Source organism: Eucyclogobius newberryi, unplaced genomic scaffold (genome assembly GCF_026437365.1).
Source record: "Eucyclogobius newberryi isolate DKJ021-1_F unplaced genomic scaffold, fEucNew1.0.hap1 SCAF_17, whole genome shotgun sequence".
Lineage (NCBI taxonomy): Eukaryota > Metazoa > Chordata > Actinopteri > Gobiiformes > Gobiidae > Eucyclogobius > Eucyclogobius newberryi.
The window spans coordinates 8,087,326-8,112,559 of NW_027315801.1; the positions used below are offsets into that span (position 1 = coordinate 8,087,326).

Below are 25,234 nucleotides of genomic sequence, written 5' to 3' on the forward strand. Positions count from 1 at the left end.
TGGCTGTGAGGCCTTGAGATGCCTCGTATACATCTGTGTTTTCTCATGATCTCATTTCTGTAAGTTCTCCAGTTTAGAGAGGAGGGCTTTTCGGTCCTCATCCTACCCAAATATGGATATTCTTTACATCTGATCTCTTATTGGCTAATCCGTTGGTACATGGATAGGGTCATACCTGTCAGATATTGTTTATCGGTCTTTGTGCGTTTTCAGTATATAAGGCGAGGTACGCCCAGAGACGGGGTTCGTCTTCCTGATCACCAGCGGACCCAGGGCGCTGTTTTCTGCTGTCCTGTATTTTGACACTGCTTTCTCTGTAAATAAACTACCTTGAAAGTTGCAGAGCTTTGTCAGCGTGAATCCTTTGTCTACACCCTACGCCCCAAACGAGCATTGATCCAGCCACCACACTATAACTTGAGTTTGACTTTCTATGTTAGCTGATTTAGGAGCTACTGAAAGAATCCTTGATTTTTGACGAAAAATATTCTTTTAGGGTTAATTTTTCAGCCCAAAAGGACCATGTTATCCAGGATTAGCAACTTGGATTCATGCTCAATATTGCGGTTTTAAAAAATATATGTAAATATGTTGGATAGTTTTTAAGATCCCTAAGGTCCCTAACTGGCGCACCAAGCGGCTCTTCAGCGCGCAGCTCCCCGCCCCGAGCTACTGCAGGCGGGGCACACTCAGAGGAACCGCCGCGGTGTGTGCGGCCCTTAACTTCACCGGGGTACGTAATGTTACATTATGGCAGTAGATGTCAGTGACGGTACAGTAATTAGAGACTGACTGTTCTGTTTGAGAGAGAAGAAGAGCGAAGGAGCAGAGCTGGTCACGACAGCAGCGGGAGGACGCAATGGATTTTTACCTAATTGATTATATTTTAAATGTTACAAATTAATATAGTCAATTGGGTTTAATTAAAAAAAAAAATTTGTGCATTTGATGTGATTTTAAAACCTGATAAAACGCCAATGAATAAAGACATTTGCAGAATAAGTCAATTATTAAAATGTAACAAATAATAACACAAATCAGTTTAAAATATAACTAATAAATGGAAACTCATTGTTGGAGTGTGTCATTTTTATTTTACAAATTAAAAGAAAATGAGCACAGAAAGCAACATCTTACTGCAACAAAGTCATGATTTTTTTAATTTTTGCACAATTTTGGAGCAAAGTCGGAGATCTCCAAAATGATTAGGCCAGTCATTCTGACAATAACTATCTGCTGAGATGTACAGGCCTCACAGACACTGCATCCCACAGCCACTGAAGCAGCACATGAGGTCATTGGGACAGTGCTCGTCTGTGGCGCACTCATTTGGACATGGAATTGGTTGAATCGTCGGAGGAGGGCAGGTTCTTGGTTGAGAGGCTGTGAATATAAACAGCAGAAAAAACAGTCTGTTCAGTGTTTGTAGATGTAGAAAATGTATTATAAATTAATCTGATTTTCTCAGTGGTTATCAAAAAGAATATGTAAAAACCACCACAAAAAATACATAATTACATAAATGAATAAACTTTTTTTATAAATAAATTTTTGCTCTGGCTTTTAACACAAATGAAACAGTATTTTGATCAATCGGGTTTATGTTTGTACTTATCTTAATGTATGCTTTTACACTGGTTTTGTATTGTTTGAGCTGCTGATGTTGTAAATGTGCTAACAAAATAAAATGATTGACATTGATGACATTGATTGAACATTCAAATCATCCTGAGTCACCTCCCTTAAATACAGATGAATGAAACAATAAGTGAAGTGTGTATTACCTGCTGGCATCACGCAGGTTCTCCTTCCCTCACAGTGGTTGTAGCAGCATTTGAGGGGCTTCTCACAATCACAGTCATCGGAGCACTCATCCTTACACTCCAGGAAATGTAGCCGAGGGCAGAATCCTGGTTTGGTTTTTAAAAAAGAACTATTTTAAATGATATGTACTTTATAAATGTTTTTAAAATGCTTTCAATTATTGGGTTTTCATGTTTTTATTCTATTTTGCTAATCTAGCTGTCACACAAATCATGATATAATAATAAACAAACAGATACAAATTATATTTAGCACTGCTACGGAAATGACAAAACATCTTTAGGTGCAGATTGGACAATGTTGTTTTCAGGTGAAAGCTTTTATGTTGAGAAAACAAACTGACCATGAATTACATGTGTAGTGTTTCGCCTTAAAAGAAGTTACATCTCTAAACCTTTAACTCCATACAAGCCCCCCCGCAGTCTTAGATCCTCAGGCAGGTCCTTTTTAGCTGCTCCAAAGTGGAGGCTCCAGACTCAGACTGCTTATACGGCTCAGATCATGGAACTGTCAGTCAAAACCCTCCATTACAGATTAATTAAACTAAATGTATTTGTGTCTTACCAAAGTGGCACTCCATACAGGTTTTTATGTTACACTTGTTGGGGCAGCATCTGAAGTGCCTCCCCTGACAGTCACTGTCATGGACGCATGTGTCACATTTCTCCTGAGGGCCTGGGCAGCATCCTGGATTAGATGCTGTGAAGATAAAAAGCATTTAAGTCTTCTCAATTGTTTGTTGAGCTAATTTTAAACGAGATGTAGTTTAAAATTATATTTCTCATTATTTATACAATGTAAATGTTTCTGAGTCAAATGTGTCAATGGTTATTGTCAAAAAGAAAATTGAATAACTAGCACAAAATAAATAAATAAACTGGTCCAATGAACCTTTGTACTGTAAAATACATTCCATATCTCATCTTTATTCTGGGACCGCCCCCATCGTTATTCAGTTAAAAATATTATTTCACTTGAAATCAGATACTTTGACCAGGTATTAGAGTTGCCTCTCTTAGTTTACAGATTAATTCAACAATAACAACAGAGTTTATTACTTTTGATTGGCTCTGTGCAGGTTTTTCTTCCGTCACATTTGTTGTAGCAGCATTTCAGTTTGTTGGGACATTCATGGTCGTTCTTGCACTCATTGTCATGCTTCATGAAATGAGGGAAGTGAGGGCAGCATCCTAGATTTAAAAAAACAATATTAGAAACAGTTTTTGGCAATAATATGTACATTACATTTCATATTCTTTTGGAATCCATCTTATTATAATGGTTTAATCAAAACATGTGTTTATAATGCAAATTTATGGCGATATGTGGTGTTTTTGTACATAAATACTCTCCCATTTAAAACAATAATGTAACAAAAGTCTTTGCTTGAATTATTCACATATACTAGGGTATAATAAATTTAAACATTTAAATTGTATTTTTTTAATAGTTTACTCAGGGTGTACTAGTAAGGCAAAATGGCCTTAGTAAAAATAATATGAATAATTTATACAAAGTTTATACATGAAGAGATCTGAGTTTTGAAAAACAAAATATTACTCTATGTGGATTTTATAGCCATTTCAAATTGGGGACCCTAAGGTGATAAGTGTGACTTTTAAAGTGACCAGAGGGTTTAAAAAGTATACAAATAATCTATGTTCGATGAGAAGGGAAAGAGTAATTTATCCCAGTGTACGTTCAGGCAAAGGAAAGGATATGTTTTTTGTTGAGTGTAACTGATTGGACTTCAGCCTGTGTTTAATGTGCTCAAATGACTTATAAATGTGAGTTAGGGCTGGATAAACTTATGCTTCTACTAATCTTTGCACATGTGGCACTTTTGATTATATTATTATTACATTGTGACATAAATACTTCCCTCCTAGACAATAACTAAAGTGTGTATTACCTCCGACTGGCTCTGTACAGATGCTTTTAAAGCCCTTCAAGCAGCACTTCATGTTCTTGGGACATTCATTGTCACTCTTGCAGTAATGACAATGATGCGAATGAGGGCACGATCCACATTTGGGTTTAGTCACTGTGGAGATTTAAGAAGTTAGTACAAATACAATACAGTACATTTTATGCTCAGCTGTCCTGTCTAATAAAGCCTATGGGCCAAAAAATTCTTGAAACAAATTTAAATGAGAAGTAACCGATGGCCTCGATACTGTAGGAAAACAAAATACTTAATTTAATTACACTTAATACAAATATGATGAAACAGTAGTACAGGCTCAGAATAATCCTTTAATTTTCAGATTTTCTGATTTAGGGATGATTTTGCTGAAGATTATTATTGTTATTATTTTTTTTATTAAACTGTTGTGCACTTTGGACAACGACCAATTATGCATTGGCTTGGCACATATTTTACTACATTTGTAATTTAAATATTCATTCACCTGCAAATCCTAATAAATGATATGTTCTAATGCTTAAGTAGACATACATATATATATATATATATATATATATAGTAAGAGACCTTCACATCATTCTCAGCCATATCCTGAAGGCCCAAGTCATATTTCTGAGATAAGAAAAAAACGTTCAGTGTTTGAGATAGTAACAATTTCCGTTTATTTGTTTTATTATTTATACAGCATACATTTTGTAATGGTTGCAAAGGTTATCCTCAAAACTAAAATTAAATAATGATCAGCACAAAATACATAAATATTTTTTTTTTCTTTTAAAATTTATAAATATGCTACCACCCTTGTATGACCGCCATTATCATCATCATTATTTCCAATATATTATTGCAATTACAATTATTTGAGCAAACACTATGATTGTATGGTCTTACTTACAAATGACCTAAACAATAATAATAAGTGTGTATTACCTCCAAATGGCTTCATACAGGTTTTCCCACATCTGCCCAAGCAGCATTTCAGGTCCTCATCGCAGTCTTGGTCAGAAACACAGGGAGGACCACATGGCCCAAAAGGGAATGGAGGAGGGCAAAATCCTGGTTTGGGTATGGGCTCAACTGTGGAGATTTAAAGTTAGTACAATCAAAAGCAATGTAAAAGTCCTTGTGAATGTTGAGTCTTCTCCTACAGACTGACATGGACCAACGAGAGAGGGAACAGATTGCCTGATATTTTGAAAACATCAATACGAAAGCACGGGTCTGCTATAAAAATAAAGTGAAACTGTAGCCTGTGTGTTTTGATCATTTGCATCTTGACACATTGTATAAATTGGTTTGCATTGGTATGAAGTAAGTAACCATAGGGTGGGATATTTAATTTACTATTGTCTATAGTTCAGAGTGCAACCTTGAGGCTCAGGGTCCACACAGCAGCGATGAAAGCCGATGTTGCAGCACTTTTGCGCCCCGGGACACTGCCAGTCCGTGGTGCACATCATCGGAGGCTTCCCCCAAGGCCCAAATGGCATCATGCCGTTGGGGCAGACTCCAGGTTTCTCCATAGGCACTAGAAACAGACATTTAAATGAGTTAATAAAACCGCAGCTTGAGAAGATATGCAAGCTCATGAAACTAGCTCCATACTACAACAACAACAAAAAAATGTTCTCCAAATTTGCTAATTCTATTGTCAAAGTCACTCACTGCTTATCTTAGGGAGTTGAGGCACATGTGCGAGGGCCACGGTCACGAGGCACAGGAGGGAGAGGACAGACAGCTCCATGTTGTTCCCTTCTGCAGACACACATATTACACTCATGTGTGCACCTCTATTTATTCACCTGAAGTGGAGCCTCAGTGGACAGAGCTGATGCTGGGTCCTAGTGCCTGCCCAGAATTTAATAAGAGCACAATGAGAGTATAATCTATGCAAAAACCTAAATAAACACCAGTTACACAAAAAGTGCTGTATTGAAGATACTTGATTCAATTGATGATTGATTTCACTGCAGGTGAATTGGAAATAACAAAACAAAATATACTAATTTACACTTTTTCTGTAGATTTTTGACGTTTTTTTAATTATTTATTTACGTAAAATATGTTTTGTTTTTTCATTAAAGAACTGGACAAATCCCAGAATTAAATAATTGGTTTATTTTTTCAACATCTTCCAGCAGTCTCCCATCCAAGTCCAAACCAGGCCCTGACCTGCTTAATTTCTGAGATCTAATGGGATCAGGCATGAAAAAGCAGGTATGGCCAAATATCACCGAATACCAAATATCACCAAATGCATTCATTTTGCGTCTGAATACTGCCAGGTTGTTAAAAGTTATGGAAGCAAAACTGATTATTTACAAAACAGTTACTTCAGAAATATCTGCTTCTATTTGAGTAAGCTATTTAAAAAAAAGTCAATTAATTCCTCTATAAAAACTTTAAAATATTGTTATGAACGGACAACATTGTGTATTGGAATTGCGAATGTTCAGACATGTGGCAAACAACTAAAGCATATTATTTCTCATACAAATTTAAGGAGTAATTTAACATATTTTTTTCTGTGTTTATTTTCATTTTTGTGTAAAAAAAAATAACATTCATTTTTCAATTGGACAATTAATGAAGTTCCAAGTGAAAGCTGATGAGTTTTGCATGTGGTGTCTAGAAACATCCCCTCTGAACTGCATAGAATTTAATGCTGATTATTCATATACTGAACATTGTTGTTTTAGTGTGCTGTGGAGCAACAGATAAATGTATCAAACTAAGAATGGTAACTAGACTAATTTAAAAAGATATGTTATTTGTATTTTTCTGTTCTTTAGTCTTTATCTGTTAATGAAATTAGTCTACATGTCACTGTGTCCTAAAAAAGAAAACAGTGTCACAAAAAAAGCACAAGAATTCAACAGTCATGGTTATGAAACTTTATCTTTATTATCGTAATAAAGGCCGAAAGCGTCTGGTATCAGCCACTTTTATGCCAATTTTGATTATGGCAATGCTTGAATAAGTGCATCTACAAAATGTCTGAAATCACTGAAAACTGTACATCACCGTGCATTGAGAGGCACAACAAGTTGTGGAACGCTCACCCTGTGAACTTTATGCCAAAGCTGGATGGCCTACTTTGAGTGCAGCAGGCTCAGACATTGGATATTTTTAGTGTACAAAAAAATATATGGATGTGCACCTATCTACTTCTGTGGCCTTGTGCAGAGAGCAGAGGAGTCACTATGCCCTGCACATGATAATTAAATAATCTCAGCTTTTTCCCTAAAGCCAACTCACCACACAATCCAGTGAATAAGCCCCTCTTCCAATAAAAATGGCACTTTCAAATATTGCAGAATGTGGCCACAACTGCTTGCCAATGCCCTTTCTCATTAGCTCTCTGAAGCTAAGCAGGACAGGGCTTGGTTAGGACTTGGATGGGAGACTGCTGGATCACCAGGTGCCACAGTGGGGTGGCTGCAGTTGTGTGCTTTAGCTTGACACTTCACCCACTTTGCCTAGTAAACCGCTTTGAGTGCCCTCAAGGTGGATAAGCACATTATAAATTCACTGTTATAATTACAAAATGAAAAAATAATAAAAACTTTCATTGTCCATGACCTCACTTTAGACCATCATTTGACTGTGTGTTTTAACTGTAGCATGGCTGGCTGCAGATGCACCAGTTGTTCTCACTTGAATGGAAAAGGGGAGGTGGGACTGCTTGGTGTGGAATACCACCTTAGTTTATGGCAACCACCAAATGCTATGTGCCACAGTCGACAGTATAGACAACCAAAGATATTTTCTACTGAGAATGTTTATTTTATTTTATATTTTCAGTTTTTATGAATTTTACACAATTCTTTTAACCCGGCACGGTCTAACCCGACGCAGTCAAATAGCCCAGCAGTTTCAGGAGCCGCGGCACGAAATGGCCCAGCAGTTTCGGCCGCGCGCCGCGGCTCTGTAGACACTCCCTTATTTATATAGGAGGATCCCGTGAGAGCAAGCTCTCATTTACAAGAGCGCCCTGTTTGCACATAAAAACGTATACAATTACAATTACACATTAAGCTAACACAGGAAATACAGATAAAATGCCAATAAAACATTAAACATAATAACCAAGGTAAGGCAAGTTTATTTGTAGAGCACTGTTCATACACAAGGCAATTCAAAGTGCTTCACACAACAGGAATGAATTAAAATCACGAAGACATGACAGAAATCACAAAACAGTTGAAGACATAAAAGAGAAGAGTGCAAATAGAATCCTTTCAGTCATATGCACAGCTAAATAAAACTATTTTTAGCTTAGATTTGATCATTGCCAGAGTAGAAGCCTGTCTCACATCTTCAGGAAGACCGGCCCTTTTCTATGCCCTGACCAAATCCTCATTTCTCCACGGCGCCTTCAGCTTATGCTTATTTTTAACGATTTTAGCCTTCATAGGGGCAATGATGTCCAGAATATTCAAAACACTAGATGTATCAGAGTACAACAAATCATTTACAATAGGACACGAGATATCCAGAAATAAAAAGAAAATATATATATAAACACACAATATGGAATACAATAGTCTTTCAAAAGTGCTTTGAATTACCAGTAATTAAAACCTTTTTGAGTTTAAATAAGCCAGGAGCCAAGTTCCTAAGAGCCTTTTCCCCTAACTCTCTGTTGATTCGGTGAGACTCTAAAAGGAACATGTCATGGGATCTTCGGCAAATACCTGATCTGATGTTCAGCATGTTAAACAATCAGCTGAGTCTAATGAGAGCTTTACAAACAAAAGGCAGTGCTGTTCTCTTCTCACATCCAATGGTTGCTACTTCAGAGTATAAACCACAGTGATGAGTTCTGTGTCCTTCTCCTGTAATGAACCTTAGAGCTGAGGGATAAACTGAGTTCAGAAGTTTTAACACTGTTGCTGTAGAATGCATATACGGTTTATAATATCACCATAATCTAGAACAGAGAGAACTGTAGCCTTGATGAACTGTTTTCTACAATTAAGAGGAATACAATTTTCATTTCTTCTGTCACTTCTTCTGTCACCACTAAGTGGCAGTATAATGACCTCAAATGTGGACACCAGAACTTTGTAGAGAAAAAAAAAATGTTCTGAGGTCTAGACAACACAAAATGTGATGTCTACGATTATTTGTCAGCTCTTGTGCATGTTTGTTGAAGGAGAGTTTATCATCGATCCAGATGTCAAATTATTTGTAATCGGGTACTTGTTCAATCACATTACCAAGTGTAAGAATAGTTACATTTGAGTCACTGAGTCACTTTACTTGAATTCACTAGCAAGGACCACAAGCCCAGATACGATGCAAAGTGTTTATTGGCAGGCAAGAAACATGAACAACACAATGTACAGAAGTTTTGGATCTTCTTACGATGAGGGGCCTCGATACCCCCTTCTAGGAGATGAATTAGAATGATTAGAACAATTTAGAAGAGGGTGGGACGGAGGGGCACAACAATCATGAACACAGGTGTATGTGATCTGGATGATTGAATAGTGTAGCCGCAGGAAGGGGCGTGGTCCTGCTCCCGAACTTAAGATAACAAACTTATCTTAATTTCGATGACAGTTTTAAATTAACACTATTTTGTTGGATTGTGAAAATCCACTTGGCAATCACTTGCACAGCAGAAGGTGTCCTAGCATTATAGACTCACATCATCTGCATACAAGTGGATGCAACTAAGGATGGACCCTTGAGGAACATCTTTGTTAAGATAAGAAATTCAGACTACAGGCCATCAGTTGAAGCAACTTGAACTCTATTAATGAGGTCATCTGCAAACCAATTGAATTTGTGTTGAACCCAATAACATCCAGACAATCCAAGAGAATACAATGATCTACAAAATCAAAGGCCTTTGACAAATAAACAAAAACAGCAGCACATTATTCATGATTGTCCAATGCAATAGCAATATTATCTATACTGTAGCTTTGGCAGCAGCTGTGTACTATGGTACTGTGCCCTGGCCTAAAGCCAGACTGCTAATGATTTAAAAATGAATGTTTGGTTAAGAAACCATATGCCTGGTTACTTATTAGCTTATTAGTTTTGCAAGGCAGGATAGTTTTCAGATTGGACTCTACAAAAAATCCACAAAGAATCTGACTCAAAAAAGTTTTGTGAGTGGAAAATGTCACTGTATAGTAACACTCCTGCCACCAAGGGTCAGCTCAAAACCTTTTTATTCAGTCAGGCCTTTTCATTACAGTCGCTTTAGGGACTGATTTGACTGTACATTGTTGTATGTGTATTGCTCACTGTAAGTTTTTGTGTTTTTATTTGTTTATTCTGTTTTTGTGAAGCACTTGTGACTTCTGTCTGTGAAAGGTACTATACAAATAACGTTTACTTACTTACTTACTTATTTACCAAACCTCTGAGTGTCCGAGTATATGTTGACGGTTAATGTGGGGATGGTAAAAATAGGGTGGTTTGGTGGTTTCTGGTGATTTTATTTAATATGTAGCTTGTAAAGCAACTTGTTTTCAAAAAAACACGTTATAAATACATTTTGATTTTATTTGATATGAATATAGTATGTGTTGCATTTAAAACGATGTGTGCTTATATGTGATTTTAAAACCTGAAACCCATCAGCAAATAATAAAGACATTAACAGTGTGCGTAAATGATTAAAATATGTCAACACAAATGTCAGTTTAAAAATCTCTCTTTATTTAACAAAGTAACAGAAAAGGAGCACGGAACATATTCATTTTTGCACAATTTTGGAGCAAAGTCAGAGAGAAGCCAGAGTGTAGTCTTTGACAAGCAGGGATTAAACAATTAAAGTAAAATATTTACCAATAATGGATACAGGTAAATCTCCAAAATGATTAGACCAGCAATAACTATCTGCTAAAATGTACAGGCCTCACAGACACTGCATCCCACAGCGTCGTGGTCTCTGGAGCACTCATTTTCCAACACTATATGATTCTTCAGAGGAGGACATGTTAGAGTCTGTGAAGAGAAACAGCAGGAAATGTATTTAAAAATGATTTGGTTTACTTATATTGTTATTTTATACAATATCAATATTCTCAGTGATTATCTAACACAAAAATGCATAAATGATTACATAAATGAATGCACTGGTTCCATCTATTTCATGAGCATCCACATCAATATTATTACTGATTTTAAGATTCTGATTCTGTTTTTAAATACACGGCTGGATCAGTGAGGTCAGAAAAACAGTTAAAATGTGTCCAGCTCTCGATTAAAAACATATATAGAAGAATAAAGGGCCTTTTAACACAAATTAAACAGTATTTTGATCAATCGGGTTTATGTTTGTATTTAATGTATGCTTTTACACTGGTTTTGTATTGTTTGAGCTGCTGATGTTGTAAATGTGCTAACAAAATAAAATGATTGACATTGATGACATTGATTGAACATTCAAATCATCCTGAGTCACCTCCCTTAAATACAGATGAATGAAACAATAAGTGAAGTGTGTATTACCTGCTGGCATCACGCAGGTTCTCCTTCCCTCACAGTGGTTGTAGCAGCATTTGAGGGGCTTCTCACAATCACAGTCATCGGAGCACTCATCCTTACACTCCATTATTTTTATCAGAGGGCAGGATCCTGGTTTAAAAACAATGTAAGAACAAATATTTACAATGAGATTGTGTTTTTAATTGGCTCTCACAAATATCGTAATATATTAAATAAACAAACAAACAGATTCAAATAACATTTTGCACTGTACAATTTATTTTCTTCAGACATAAGGATTCCTTCTTGATTTGAAGGTTTTGGCATGACACTTTGTCAAATCATTTGCACAATTCAAATCAAAATATTAGATATTTTGAATGTGGAAAGGTCCTCTCAAAATCACTCAGACTGCTTATACGGCTCAGATCACCGAACTGTCAGTCAAAACCCTCCATTAGATATGAATTTAACTAAACGTATGAGTGTCTTACCTTTGATTGACGCTGTACAGGTGTTGACGTTGCACTTGTTGGGGCAGCACTTGAGGTTCCCATGACAGTCACTGTCGTGGACGCATGTGTTACATTTGTGAAAGCCTGGGCAGCATCCTGGATTAGATGCTGTGAAGTAAAAAGCATTTAAGTCTTTTCAATTGTTCATTGATCCAATTTTATATACGGAAGTTTAACTATGTTTACCATTGTTTATACAATTTAAATGGTGGGTGGGAAATGTCAAAAATAAAATTGAATAACTAGCACAAAATAAATAAATAAACTGGTCAAATATTTCCCTCATTGTTATTCATTTAAAAATATGTATTCACTTGAAATCAGATACTTTGACCAGGTATTAGGTTGAACATGTGACATTCCCTCACTGAACAGTCCTTAAACCCGAGTCGGCCCTTTTAATTACAGATTCATTCAATAACAACTGAAGAGTGTATTACTTTTGGTTGGCTCCGTGCAGGTTTTTCTTCTGTTACATTTGTTGTAGCAACATTTGAGTTTCTTGGGACATTCATGGTCGTGCTGGCACTCATCTTCATGCTTCAGAACATTAAAGGGAGGGCAGCATCCTACATAAAAAAAAACAAAAAACATATAAGAAAAACTTCTCAACATTTCTCAACCCACTTTTGAACATCAAGCAATCAATATCAACATTCAGCATATTAAAAAAGCTTACAAAAAACCTAGGTTCAATGTCTGTAAGACAAAGAGTAATTTGTCCCACTGTGTGTTCAAACAAAGACTTTTAGTTATGTTTTTTGTTGAGTGTAACTGTTTGGACTGTAGGGATCAGCTGTGTTCAAGATGCTCATATGACTTATAAATGTGGGTTAGGGCTGGATAAACTTATGCTTCTACTCATTTTTGAACATGTGGCACTTTTGGTTAATATTTGACACATGTTGTTGTGAACTATTCTTCCTGATGAATTTTACAGTGTCAGTGGTTATTGTGAATAATAATCTCATTAATATACATTTTAAAATATTGAAATAAGATGATGATATTGTTATTACAGTGTAGCATAAATAGCTCCCTCCTTGACAATAACTAAAGTGTGTATTACCTCCGACTGGCTTTGTACAGATGGCTTTACGGCCGTTGAAGCAGCATTTCAGGCTCTTGGGACAGTCATTGTCATTCTTGCAGTAACGACAATGATGAGGACGAGGGCACGATCCACATTTGGGTTCAGGCACTGTGGAGATTTAAGAAGTACAATAAAAAACAATGTGAAAATCCTTGCGAATGTTACAGCAAATGAAAATGAACTGACGGCCTGAAAACTGGTCAATAGGAAAATGAAATGTAACTGAGACTGGATTTAATTACACTTAATACAAACGTTATCTTCCACAAGGAAAATGATTCAGGCAAAATCAGCTCAAAGATACATTCAAGACCAAAAGATTGAGGTTTTTCTATGATAGATGCTTAGTTTCCCTACAGTTTCAATTCAGAATAATCTTTTCATGATCTGTTTTCAGGATGAAGAAGGAGAGTAGTGTTTCATCGTCTGGCAATAGATGATGTTTGTTTCTGTTTTATTATTCTAGTTTTGTTCCACTATGACCTCTTTGAAAAACATTTTGTCTTATTTTTAAAAGAGTCAACATCTCAGCTGTGACTATAAAGGAATTATTATTATTATATTTATTTATTTATTAAAATATAGTGCTCTTTCGACGATGGCCAGTTAATCATAGGATTGACACTTATTTTACGGCAATTGAAATTCAAACGTTCCTTCCCTTGTGAGTCTTGATGAATAATATGTTCCAATGCTTAAATGGACCTTTTTATACGGGACCTTTACATTCTCAGCCAAATCCAGAAAGCCAAAGTCATATTTCAGCCTACTTTAAATCTACATCTGAGTGACAGATTACCTATGTCAGGCTCAGGGTCCACACAGCAGCGCTGCAGGCCGATGTTGCAGCACTTCTGTTTCCTGGGACACTGCCAGTCGGTGGTGCACTTCTCCTTATGCTGCCCCCAATCATACCCGGCAAATGGCATGATGACTTTGGGGCAGACTCCAGGTTTCTCCGCAGGAAATTTGTCCACAGGAAATTTGTCCACAGGAAATTTGTCCACAGGAAATTTGTCCACAGGAAATTTGTCCACAGGAAATTTAGGCACTAGAAACAGACATTTAAATTAGTCCATAAAACTTTGGCTCGAGACAATATGCAAGTTAAAGTCACTCACCGTCTGGATCTTTATCTGGATGTTGGTGTTGGGGATCTGGGTGTTGGTGTTGGGGATCTGGATGTTGGTGTTGGGGATCTGGATGTTGGTGTTGGTGTTGGTGTTTGGGATGTTGGTGTTGGTGTTGGTGTTTGGGATGTTGGTGATGATGATGCTGCTGTTGCTGCTTTTGCTGAAAAGTTGCGAGGGCCACGGTCACGAGGCACAGGAGGGAGAGGATAGAGAGCTGCATGTTGTTCACGTCTGCAAACTCACACATTAAACTCATGTGTGCACCTCTATTTATTCACCTGAAGTGGAGCCTCAGTGGACAGAGCTGATGCTGGGTCCTAGTGCCTGCCCACTATTTAATATGAGCATAGTGAGAGTGTAATCTATAGAAAAACCTAAATAAGCTCCAGTTACACAAAAGATGAAGTATTGATATTTATAAAATACTTCATCCAACTGATGAGTGATTTGACACTGTGGGTGAATAAAGTACAAAATAACAAATAAAACAAATAAAATTTACCAATTTAAACTTTTTCTGTACATTCTTGACCTTAGTGAAAAACAATATTTTGCTCATTTATGTTATTATATGAAGATATGGTTTTGTTTTGTCTTTTGTGTAAAACAAATAGAAGAATTTAATCTATTCCCATGGGACAAAAACGTGTATAATCTAGAGGCAGGGGTATATTTGTTACTTAAGCTATAAATAAATGATAATCAATTCTCCTGTGAAAAACTTTAAAATATTTTTATACATGAGTAGAAAAACAATTATACGGGATGCAACTAATTATGAATGTTTGGGTCTGTGTGTGAGGAACAAGAAACAGAATAGTATTTTATTGTCGAAGGAGTAATTTAACATATTTATTTTTTCAATAAATGGCAATTTATGACGTTCCAAGTGAAAGTTGTTGAGTTTTTCAGGTATTGTCAATAGTGTTTTTTCAGACTCAAGATCAGACTCATATTCATTGTATCTACAAAGAATTTAAACTACACACTCAAATGTGCTGGTCATTTATATGCTGTTGTTTCAGTTACTTTTATCTCTGAAACAACAGATAAAAGTATGAAACAAAGAATGGTGACGAATGATTTAGATAGACGTTATTTTTTATTTTTCAATTCTTAAGGCCTGTCACACATAATCTGTATGTCACTGTGTCCTAACAAACGGAAGAGTGTCACAAAAATAGCCCTTGACTCTAACACTGATGGTTATGATACAACAGAATTGTTTTACCCATATATGGATCTGGTCTTATTTCATTCAACATTGACCTCACTCTTGCATCTGCGGTCGTCAATGTGTACAATCAAATATGGTGACTTCAAATGTTCATGGCCTTTTTAAGATACCAGTCAGGATCACTAGGAGATTAACATAGTCAGGGCCTCAACCTGTCCAACACTCTTTTGCACCTATTCAAATGGGAAAGGAATCAGTTGATGAGAACAAGCCTCTCAAATGTGTAGTGAATAGTAAATGGCATAGAATAAAAGCAGATAATAACAAATATTAACCATAAAAACCAACCATATTTTGTCAACATCAAACCTACAATATCAAATACTCAATTAGCTATTATCAATATCAACATTTAAATCAAGAAAAGGTCTTTAACTTATTCACATAAATATTATATTTCATATGAATGTGCAAAGTATTCAGTCAAAATGTGATTTTATTAGAGTGTGGGTAAAACAAGCAAATCCGGGTATATTTGTTTCCTCTTAAACATGGCTAACCTTCAAAATCTCAGATGCTGACATTTATTTGGATTTATTATAATATATTTCATGTCCATACAACACATATACTACGTACACTTTTCAATAAAACAAAGGGAATATGATTATGGTACAAGATTTTTTACCAAAAATGTTTCCTGTTTTTCTTCAATTTAACCATTTTGGTGACATTTATAATGTTACTCCCTGGCTGGGCATGGTTAGCAAATATGACACAGGTAGAGATAATTTCTCACCTGTTACTTAGCAACCAGTTTGTAAACAAGGGCCAAAATCCATTTCAATCATACAATAGTTATCATTTGACAAATAATCACACTTAACAACATGTTTATTTTGCGAAATTACTATTTAAACTGCAAATTGTCTCGGTGGAAGTGGAGGTTTTAGAACTCAGCACTATTTCCTGTCATTTCAAACTTTTTACAGGACCTGTACGTCTCCAGGGCTCTGGGACGTGCAAACACTGCTGACCCTTCTCCCCCTGAACGCGGACTATTTGAGCCACTCCCCTCAGGCAGGAGGCCACTCCCCTCAGGCAGGAGGCCACTCCCCTCAGGCAGGAGGCCACTCCCCTCAGGCAGGAGGCCACTCCCCTCAGGCAGGAGGCTACGGTCCATCCGGACAAGAACCTCAGAGTGGCTTTAAAAGACACACTTGCTCCTTGTTTTTGTCAACTTTTAACTGGGTCATTAAAAAAGCTCAGATCGTGCCGATTTGGAAGAAATCCTTAGGTTAGGTTAATACCTAGAGAAGAGAAGGATCGACTTGACTTTGCCTCATACAGACCGATTTCAATTCTGAAAGTGGGCTAACGTATATACACCTCACACTAGTTCAGCTAAATCAACGTCAGAATCAGCTGCAGCAGTACACGTACATCCCCCAGCATCCTCATTTTTGTTTTGATGGCTTCACACCCATCTTTCTGTCATCATTACAAACAACTCTCCTCAACTCACCCTGCCGCCATGTGATTGGCCCGTTGCAAGCATATCAGCGGGAGCCTAGCAAGATGGATTCTCAAGAGTTTGAACTAACAAAAAGGTTATGTGTATGCGGCTTTCCGGTTGAAGGTAGTTGTTTTTAGGGAGCAGCAGTAGCTTAATAGGCCTTGATGCCCATCTGGTCTCAGTTGCCGTAAAAGATCTAAACTTCTCGTTCCATTCATTCTCTATGGGAACTAGCGAGTCTTTCCCAAATAAATCAAAATTAAAAAGATCTCACAACAGAGAGCGAGTTACAGATGGATAATCACTTGTAGCAAATATATCAGAAAACAAACGTTTATACGCTAAATTAGATATAAAATGTCAATTTATGGTGTCATTTTAAGATTATTGATTATTAGCATTAGCTTAGAGACAAAGCCACTTTTATAAACATATAGATGTCCCCAGGTGAAGAATTTAGATGGTACGTAAAGGTCTTAACATGCTGCCCGTGATTATCCATCTGTAATTCGCTCTTTGCTTTGTGTTCATTATTGAATGATTTATTTTAAGACTCTTCTAATTTATTAAAAGGACTGAATGGAGCAGGAAGTGGAGAATGCAATTTTTTAAGGCAACTGGAACTAGCCAATCAGGTTTAGCGCTCGTCCTCTGATCTGAAGGGCGGCGTTTCTGCTCTCGACATAAAAACATCATTGGTAGTGTGGTCTGATCCAGTGAAACACAGTTTGGTGATTTGCAAATCACATGCCTTGAAGGTAGAAACGTTTTACATAAGCACTTACTGATTTGCTTTCCAGGGTCAGCATTTTTTCCTTATTTTCAATTTTCTTAGTGACCAACAAAATGCTTTTAGCCCGTCCCTAAGAGTAAATAACCTGTAAAATCCATGTAATTAAGAATGTTTTTTGCAAGTAATTTGCAAGTGGGTCTCAAATATTGTATATGCGCAGCTTATTATTTAATAATATTTATTTTATTAAAATACAGTGTTAATTAGGCAGGCCTTTTCAGTCACAACTTTATGGACAAAATGTGACTGAAGTAAACTGAACCAAATAAAACCACTGAACTATGCCACTGAACTAAAATAAATGTAAGAATTGTGTAAAATGAACAAAAAGTCAGAAACGTGTTAATAACTTTACCTCTTTTGACATTAAATTTGGGGTTTGCTAAACACTATTGAGCTGTACCCATTAAATTCAGGCGGGAAGACTTCAGTGATCAGAAAATGAGGTCATGGACAATAAAAGATTTGTTCAGCAACATTTGAAAGTGCCATGTTTATTGCAAGAGGGGCTTGTTAACTGGATTGTGTGGGGAGTTGCTTTAGGGAAAAATCCAAGATGACTGTTTTTTAACTGTTCTCTGCTGTTGTTTAACAGAATGTGGACCCCGCACTCTCTGTTGTTAAGATAATATTTCTGCCAATCTGTGCCATGGGCCCCTCTGTCTACCACCAATAACTCACTTACAACTTTCATACTAGGCAATATGGGTGAAGTGTCTTGTCTAAGGACACAAATCTTATCTTTATCTTATCTTTACAAATTAACTGTTTTAAGGAATTTAAGGAATGATCCGAGGTCATCATACTAGGCCCTAAACGTCTGTGAGACTCTTTATCTGAGCAGATAATCACACTGCACAATGTCAGTGTAGCCTCCAATTCAACTGTAAAAACCTTGGAGTCTTATTTGACCAAGACCTCTCACATACACACATGCACATATACTGTAAATCAAGCCGGTAAAACAGCTTACTTTCATCTGCATGTATAGCTAAAAGCACTCTATTGTTACTTTCAACAATATTGACTATTTTAGTTCACCTGTATCTGTTCAATGCCGTTCACATGTTTTTTTCATTCTTCCACTCTTTTCCAGGAGGATTGTTTCAGACACTGCTGACAATTGCACCTTAGATTTCCCATCTCACAACCCTGAAGATCCGGATGCTCCTCAACTGCCTGGAGGAATGACAGGAGGAACTCTCTTATCTACAAATGAACATCTACAACCTGTCCGTCTGCGGGAGCACTGTTTCTACTTTTTCTCACATGGCTTTTTTGTAGTTATTCCGTGCCGAGAAGGAAGGTCTAAGGACAAGAGATGCCTGGACAATTATCCATTTACTAAATCCCTGTGAAAATGTTTGAAAACTGAAAAAGCTGGTTGGGTCCATAGATGCCCTCGAAGATGTTCATGATTTTCCCCATTATCAAAACTTTTGCTCACCATTTTATTTATTTATTACCTTTATTTAACCATCGGGATTGAGACCTCTTTTTAAAGGGTGAACTGGGGCAAAGTAAATGCATAACAGCACAAATACATATCATATTTAAGAGACTTCAAGAAAATGAAACAAAAACTATATTTAAAGTCACTGACATTTTTTGAAGGATTCCCTCTCTTTGTTTTTTTTAATCGAACAAAAACGTCTAAGTGAGACTGGTTCACGCAACCTCAAATCCGACTGAAGGGAGTTCCAAGCTGCGGGAACAGCATAGGAACGAGCCCACTTCTCCCAGATGGTCCTTACAAGAGGGACAGTCAGGCCAATCATATCATGCAGTTCATGATGGCCCTTCGCTCTCTGCACAAGTGCACAAAAGTAGAAAGGTGAACATCCACATATTACTTTGTACACTAAAACATCCAATGTGAGAGCCTCCTGCACCCAAAGTACTCCATCCATCCATGGTATAAAGTTCACAGGGAGAGCCAGTCACAACCTTTGAATTTTAAAGTATTTCAGACGGATTGCAGATGGATTTATATTTTTAAGTATTGCCATAATCCAAAAGAGGCCGATACTAGACGTTTTCAGGCTTGGAAGCTTGGAATTACGATAATACAAAATGTTTTTTCATTAGTGTTAGAGTCAAGGGCTATTTTTATGACACTGTTTTGTTTGTTAGGACACAGTGACCTGCAGATTATCTCATTAAAGTGAGATAGGCCTAAAGGATAAAGACAAGAGAACAGAAAAATACAATATAACATTCTTTGTTTGATACTTTTATCTGTTGTTTCACAGCACACTAAAACAACAGCACATGAATGATCTGCACATTTGAGAGTGTACTTTTAATTCTGTGTAATTAAAAATGAAAATGATTCTGAATGCAAATCCAAAACAGTCACTACACCACTATTGACACATACATGAAAAAACTTTCACTAGGAATGTCATAAATTGTCGAATTGAAAAAATGTATCTGTTAAAATACTCCTTCGAGTTGTATAAAATAGTATTTTGTTTCTTATTCCTCACACTCAGACCTTAAACATACATAATTAGTTGCATCCAGTGTAAATGTTTTTTGAGTCATGTATAACAATGTTTTGAAATAGTTCTACATTAGGATTTATTGACATTTATTTATTGCTTACTCAAATATCAGAAGATATCAAGAACCCCCTTTGTATTATGTTTAATTTGCAAATACACTAATGACTTTACCCCTGCCTCTGCATCATTCAGATATCTGTCCCATGGGAATAGAAACATAAAGATTGCAATATATGTTTTCACAATGGTCAAGAATCTACAAAAAGCTTAAATTAGTATAATTTGTATTTATGTTGTACTTTATTCACCCACAGTGTCAAATCAATCATCAGTTGGATGAAGTATTTTATAAATATCAATACTTCATCTTTTGTGTAACTGGAGCTTATTTAGGTTTTTCTATAGATTACACTCTCACTATGCTCATATTAAATAGTGGGCAGGCACTAGGACCCAGCATCAGCTCTGTCCACTGAGGCTCCACTTCAGGTGAATAAATAGAGGTGCACACATGAGTTTAATGTGTGAGTTTGCAGACGTGAACAACATGCAGCTCTCTATCCTCTCCCTCCTGTGCCTCGTGACCGTGGCCCTCGCAACTTTTCAGCAAAAGCAGCAACAGCAGCATCATCATCACCAACATCCCAAACACCAACACCAACACCAACATCCCAAACACCAACACCAACACCAACATCCAGATCCCCAACACCAACATCCAGATCCCCAACACCAACACCCAGATCCCCAACACCAACATCCAGATAAAGATCCAGACGGTGAGTGACTTTAACTTGCATATTGTCTCGAGCCAAAGTTTTATGGACTAATTTAAATGTCTGTTTCTAGTGCCTAAATTTCCTGTGGACAAATTTCCTGTGGACAAATTTCCTGTGGACAAATTTCCTGTGGACAAATTTCCTGTGGACAAATTTCCTGCGGAGAAACCTGGAGTCTGCCCCAAAGTCATCATGCCATTTGCCGGGTATGATTGGGGGCAGCATAAGGAGAAGTGCACCACCGACTGGCAGTGTCCCAGGAAACAGAAGTGCTGCAACATCGGCCTGCAGCGCTGCTGTGTGGACCCTGAGCCTGACATAGGTAATCTGTCACTCAGATGTAGATTTAAAGTAGGCTGAAATATGACTTTGGCTTTCTGGATTTGGCTGAGAATGTAAAGGTCCCGTATAAAAAGGTCCATTTAAGCATTGGAACATATTATTCATCAAGACTCACAAGGGAAGGAACGTTTGAATTTCAATTGCCGTAAAATAAGTGTCAATCCTATGATTAACTGGCCATCGTCGAAAGAGCACTATATTTTAATAAATAAATAAATATAATAATAATAATTCCTTTATAGTCACAGCTGAGATGTTGACTCTTTTAAAAATAAGACAAAATGTTTTTCAAAGAGGTCATAGTGGAACAAAACTAGAATAATAAAACAGAAACAAACATCATCTATTGCCAGACGATGAAACACTACTCTCCTTCTTCATCCTGAAAACAGATCATGAAAAGATTATTCTGAATTGAAACTGTAGGGAAACTAAGCATCTATCATAGAAAAACCTCAATCTTTTGGTCTTGAATGTATCTTTGAGCTGATTTTGCCTGAATCATTTTCCTTGTGGAAGATAACGTTTGTATTAAGTGTAATTAAATCCAGTCTCAGTTACATTTCATTTTCCTATTGACCAGTTTTCAGGCCGTCAGTTCATTTTCATTTGCTGTAACATTCACAAGGATTTTCACATTGTTTTTTATTGTACTTCTTAAATCTCCACAGTGCCTGAACCCAAATGTGGATCGTGCCCTCGTCCTCATCATTGTCGTTACTGCAAGAATGACAATGACTGTCCCAAGAGCCTGAAATGCTGCTTCAACGGCCGTAAAGCCATCTGTACAAAGCCAGTCGGAGGTAATACACACTTTAGTTATTGTCAAGGAGGGAGCTATTTATGCTACACTGTAATAACAATATCATCATCTTATTTCAATATTTTAAAATGTATATTAATGAGATTATTATTCACAATAACCACTGACACTGTAAAATTCATCAGGAAGAATAGTTCACAACAACATGTGTCAAATATTAACCAAAAGTGCCACATGTTCAAAAATGAGTAGAAGCATAAGTTTATCCAGCCCTAACCCACATTTATAAGTCATATGAGCATCTTGAACACAGCTGATCCCTACAGTCCAAACAGTTACACTCAACAAAAACCATAACTAAAAGTCTTTGTTTGAACACACAGTGGGACAAATTACTCTTTGTCTTACAGACATTGAACCTAGGTTTTTTGTAAGCTTTTTTAATATGCTGAATGTTGATATTGATTGCTTGATGTTCAAAAGTGGGTTGAGAAATGTTGAGAAGTTTTTCTTATATGTTTTTTGTTTTTTTTTATGTAGGATGCTGCCCTCCCTTTAATGTTCTGAAGCATGAAGATGAGTGCCAGCACGACCATGAATGTCCCAAGAAACTCAAATGTTGCTACAACAAATGTAACAGAAGAAAAACCTGCACGGAGCCAACCAAAAGTAATACACTCTTCAGTTGTTATTGAATGAATCTGTAATTAAAAGGGCCGACTCGGGTTTAAGGACTGTTCAGTGAGGGAATGTCACATGTTCAACCTAATACCTGGTCAAAGTATCTGATTTCAAGTGAATACATATTTTTAAATGAATAACAATGAGGGAAATATTTGACCAGTTTATTTATTTATTTTGTGCTAGTTATTCAATTTTATTTTTGACATTTCCCACCCACCATTTAAATTGTATAAACAATGTTAAACATAGTTAAACTTCCGTATATAAAATTGGATCAATGAACAATTGAAAAGACTTAAATGCTTTTTACTTCACAGCATCTAATCCAGGATGCTGCCCAGGCTTTCACAAATGTAACACATGCGTCCACGACAGTGACTGTCATGGGAACCTCAAGTGCTGCCCCAACAAGTGCAACGTCAACACCTGTACAGCGTCAATCAAAGGTAAGACACTCATACGTTTAGTTAAATTCATATCTAATGGAGGGTTTTGACTGACAGTTCGGTGATCTGAGCCGTATAAGCAGTCTGAGTGATTTTGAGAGGACCTTTCCACATTCAAAATATCTAATATTTTGATTTGAATTGTGCAAATGATTTGACAAAGTGTCATGCCAAAACCTTCAAATCAAGAAGGAATCCTTATGTCTGAAGAAAATAAATTGTACAGTGCAAAATATTATTTGAATCTGTTTGTTTGTTTATTTAATATATTACGATATTTGTGAGAGCCAATTAAAAACACAATCTCATTGTAAATATTTGTTCTTACATTGTTTTTAAACCAGGATCCTGCCCTCTGATAAAAATAATGGAGTGTAAGGATGAGTGCTCCGATGACTGTGATTGTGAGAAGCCCCTCAAATGCTGCTACAACCACTGTGAGGGAAGGAGAACCTGCGTGATGCCAGCAGGTAATACACACTTCACTTATTGTTTCATTCATCTGTATTTAAGGGAGGTGACTCAGGATGATTTGAATGTTCAATCAATGTCATCAATGTCAATCATTTTATTTTGTTAGCACATTTACAACATCAGCAGCTCAAACAATACAAAACCAGTGTAAAAGCATACATTAAATACAAACATAAACCCGATTGATCAAAATACTGTTTAATTTGTGTTAAAAGGCCCTTTATTCTTCTATATATGTTTTTAATCGAGAGCTGGACACATTTTAACTGTTTTTCTGACCTCACTGATCCAGCCGTGTATTTAAAAACAGAATCAGAATCTTAAAATCAGTAATAATATTGATGTGGATGCTCATGAAATAGATGGAACCAGTGCATTCATTTATGTAATCATTTATGCATTTTTGTGTTAGATAATCACTGAGAATATTGATATTGTATAAAATAACAATATAAGTAAACCAAATCATTTTTAAATACATTTCCTGCTGTTTCTCTTCACAGACTCTAACATGTCCTCCTCTGAAGAATCATATAGTGTTGGAAAATGAGTGCTCCAGAGACCACGACGCTGTGGGATGCAGTGTCTGTGAGGCCTGTACATTTTAGCAGATAGTTATTGTCAAAATGACTGGCCAAATCATTTTTGGAGATTTACCTGTATCAAGTATTGGTAAATCTGTTTTTGTTGCACTAACATGTTGCTGATGCAGGTTCTGTGCTCATTTTCTGTTAATTTGTTGAATAAAGATGACTAACTATAACAATGAGTTTTCTTGTATTAGTTCAATTTAAAATGATATTGTTAGTTGTGTTATTATTTGCTGTTGGGTATATATCATAGTTTTTACATCAGTCAAGTGAAAGTTTAACATGAAATTGAAAAACACAGGAAGTAGAGCTGAGTTCTAAAAACACTAATCCAAAGGTGTCAAGTTTTTTTAGTTATTAAATCATAACCATGTGTAAATTAGTCAAGCTTTGGCCCTTGTTTACATGATGGTCGCTGTTATGGAATTACAGTGGCTATATGTATAAAAGTATGTGTACCTCTGGAACTTTTCCACATTTTGTCAAAATGCTTTATTGTCATTTTTTTGTGAATGAGCAACACAAATCAGTACACAGCTGTGAAGTGGAAGGAAATGTATACATGAGTTTAATATTCTGAAAAAAATACAAAACTGAAAGTGTGCCACCAGTTTGTCAGAAGTTGCCTGATGATTGATGAAATATTGATTGAGTCCTCTTGTGTGTGATCTAATCTCAGTATAAAAGCAGCTGTTTGTTAAGGGAAGGTTGAGGAGAAAACAGCATCATGAAGTCCAAGGACGATGTGTCCAAGGAACACACCAGACAGGTCAGGGAAAAAGTAAGCAGGGTTAGTTTATAAAAGGATTTTCTATGCTTTGAACATCTGACAGAGCACTGTTCAGTCCAGAAACCGGAGATGGAAAGAGTATGGCACAACTACAATCCTACCAAAACTTACAGGCCGAACAAGAAGAGCCCTGATTAGAGATACAGCCTAGAGGCCCATGGTAACTCTGGAGGAGCTGCAGAGATTCACAGCTCAGGTGCAGAGGGAATTTGTCCACAGGACAACTATTAGTCTTGCTCTACAAAAATCTGGCCTTAAAAAATGACAAACCAACAGTGCACATGACTCTGAAAACAGAGTGTCAAACATGGTAGCGCAGCCTCATACTGTGGAGCTACTTTTCTTCAGCAGGGACATGGGAGCTGCTCAGAGTTGATGGGAAGATGGATGGAGCCAAATACAAGGCAATCTGAGAAGAAAACCTGCTGC

At 36.7% G+C, this 25,234-nt stretch overlaps 3 protein-coding genes across 3 annotated transcripts in view; 1 reads left to right on the plus strand and 2 right to left on the minus strand.

The window, feature by feature from the left end:
* Nucleotides 1–1,252: 1,252 nt before the first annotated feature.
* Nucleotides 1,253–5,306, minus strand: LOC140362566 (uncharacterized). The gene is made up of 6 exons (XM_072448648.1): nucleotides 5,121–5,306; nucleotides 4,682–4,828; nucleotides 3,737–3,868; nucleotides 2,883–3,014; nucleotides 2,389–2,523; nucleotides 1,253–1,383 (listed from the first exon to the last, which is right to left on the minus strand). Exons 1-6 carry the CDS (start codon nucleotides 5,272–5,274, stop codon nucleotides 1,253–1,255), a joined length of 831 nt encoding a protein of 276 aa, XP_072304749.1. The 5' UTR covers nucleotides 5,275–5,306.
* A 5,345-nt stretch (nucleotides 5,307–10,651) lies between these two features.
* The window catches only part of LOC140362567 (uncharacterized), a 44,403-nt gene continuing 29,820 nt past the window's right edge, over nucleotides 10,652–25,234 (minus strand). Inside the window, exons 7-12 of the mRNA XM_072448649.1 lie at nucleotides 13,611–13,763; nucleotides 12,788–12,919; nucleotides 12,159–12,287; nucleotides 11,698–11,826; nucleotides 11,228–11,353; nucleotides 10,652–10,720 (exon numbers count right to left, since the gene is read on the minus strand). Coding sequence (XP_072304750.1) covers nucleotides 10,674–10,720; nucleotides 11,228–11,353; nucleotides 11,698–11,826; nucleotides 12,159–12,287; nucleotides 12,788–12,919; nucleotides 13,611–13,763 — 716 coding nt within the window. The 3' untranslated portion in view covers nucleotides 10,652–10,673. The remainder of the gene's footprint in view (nucleotides 10,721–11,227; nucleotides 11,354–11,697; nucleotides 11,827–12,158; nucleotides 12,288–12,787; nucleotides 12,920–13,610; nucleotides 13,764–25,234) is intronic.
* LOC140362523 (uncharacterized) lies at nucleotides 13,912–23,997 on the plus strand. The gene is made up of 8 exons (XM_072448610.1): nucleotides 13,912–14,016; nucleotides 20,639–20,720; nucleotides 20,787–21,038; nucleotides 21,730–21,861; nucleotides 22,362–22,490; nucleotides 22,823–22,951; nucleotides 23,296–23,421; nucleotides 23,929–23,997. Exons 1-8 carry the CDS (start codon nucleotides 13,912–13,914, stop codon nucleotides 23,973–23,975), a joined length of 1,002 nt encoding a protein of 333 aa, XP_072304711.1. The 3' UTR covers nucleotides 23,976–23,997.

What these genes read in the sequence shown, in the direction of transcription:
- LOC140362566 (XM_072448648.1), bottom strand. Translation starts at nt 5,274, where the DNA reads ATGGAGAAACCTGGAGTCTGCCCCAACGGCATGATGCCATTTGGGCCT. An exon ending in CTGTACAGAGCCAGTCGGAG is followed by an intron (nt 3,015 to 3,736) that starts GTAATACACACT and finishes TTTTAAATCTAG; the next exon opens with GATGCTGCCCTCACTTCCCT. An exon ending in CTGCACAGAGCCAATCAAAA is followed by an intron (nt 2,524 to 2,882) that starts GTAATAAACTCT and finishes TTATCTTCACAG; the next exon opens with CATCTAATCCAGGATGCTGC.
- LOC140362523 (XM_072448610.1), top strand. Translation starts at nt 13,912, where the DNA reads ATGCAAGTTAAAGTCACTCACCGTCTGGATCTTTATCTGGATGTTGGT. An exon ending in TTGGTGTTGGGGATCTGGAT is followed by an intron (nt 14,017 to 20,638) that starts GTTGGTGTTGGT and finishes ACCAACATCCAG; the next exon opens with ATCCCCAACACCAACATCCA. An exon ending in GGACCCTGAGCCTGACATAG is followed by an intron (nt 21,039 to 21,729) that starts GTAATCTGTCAC and finishes AAATCTCCACAG; the next exon opens with TGCCTGAACCCAAATGTGGA.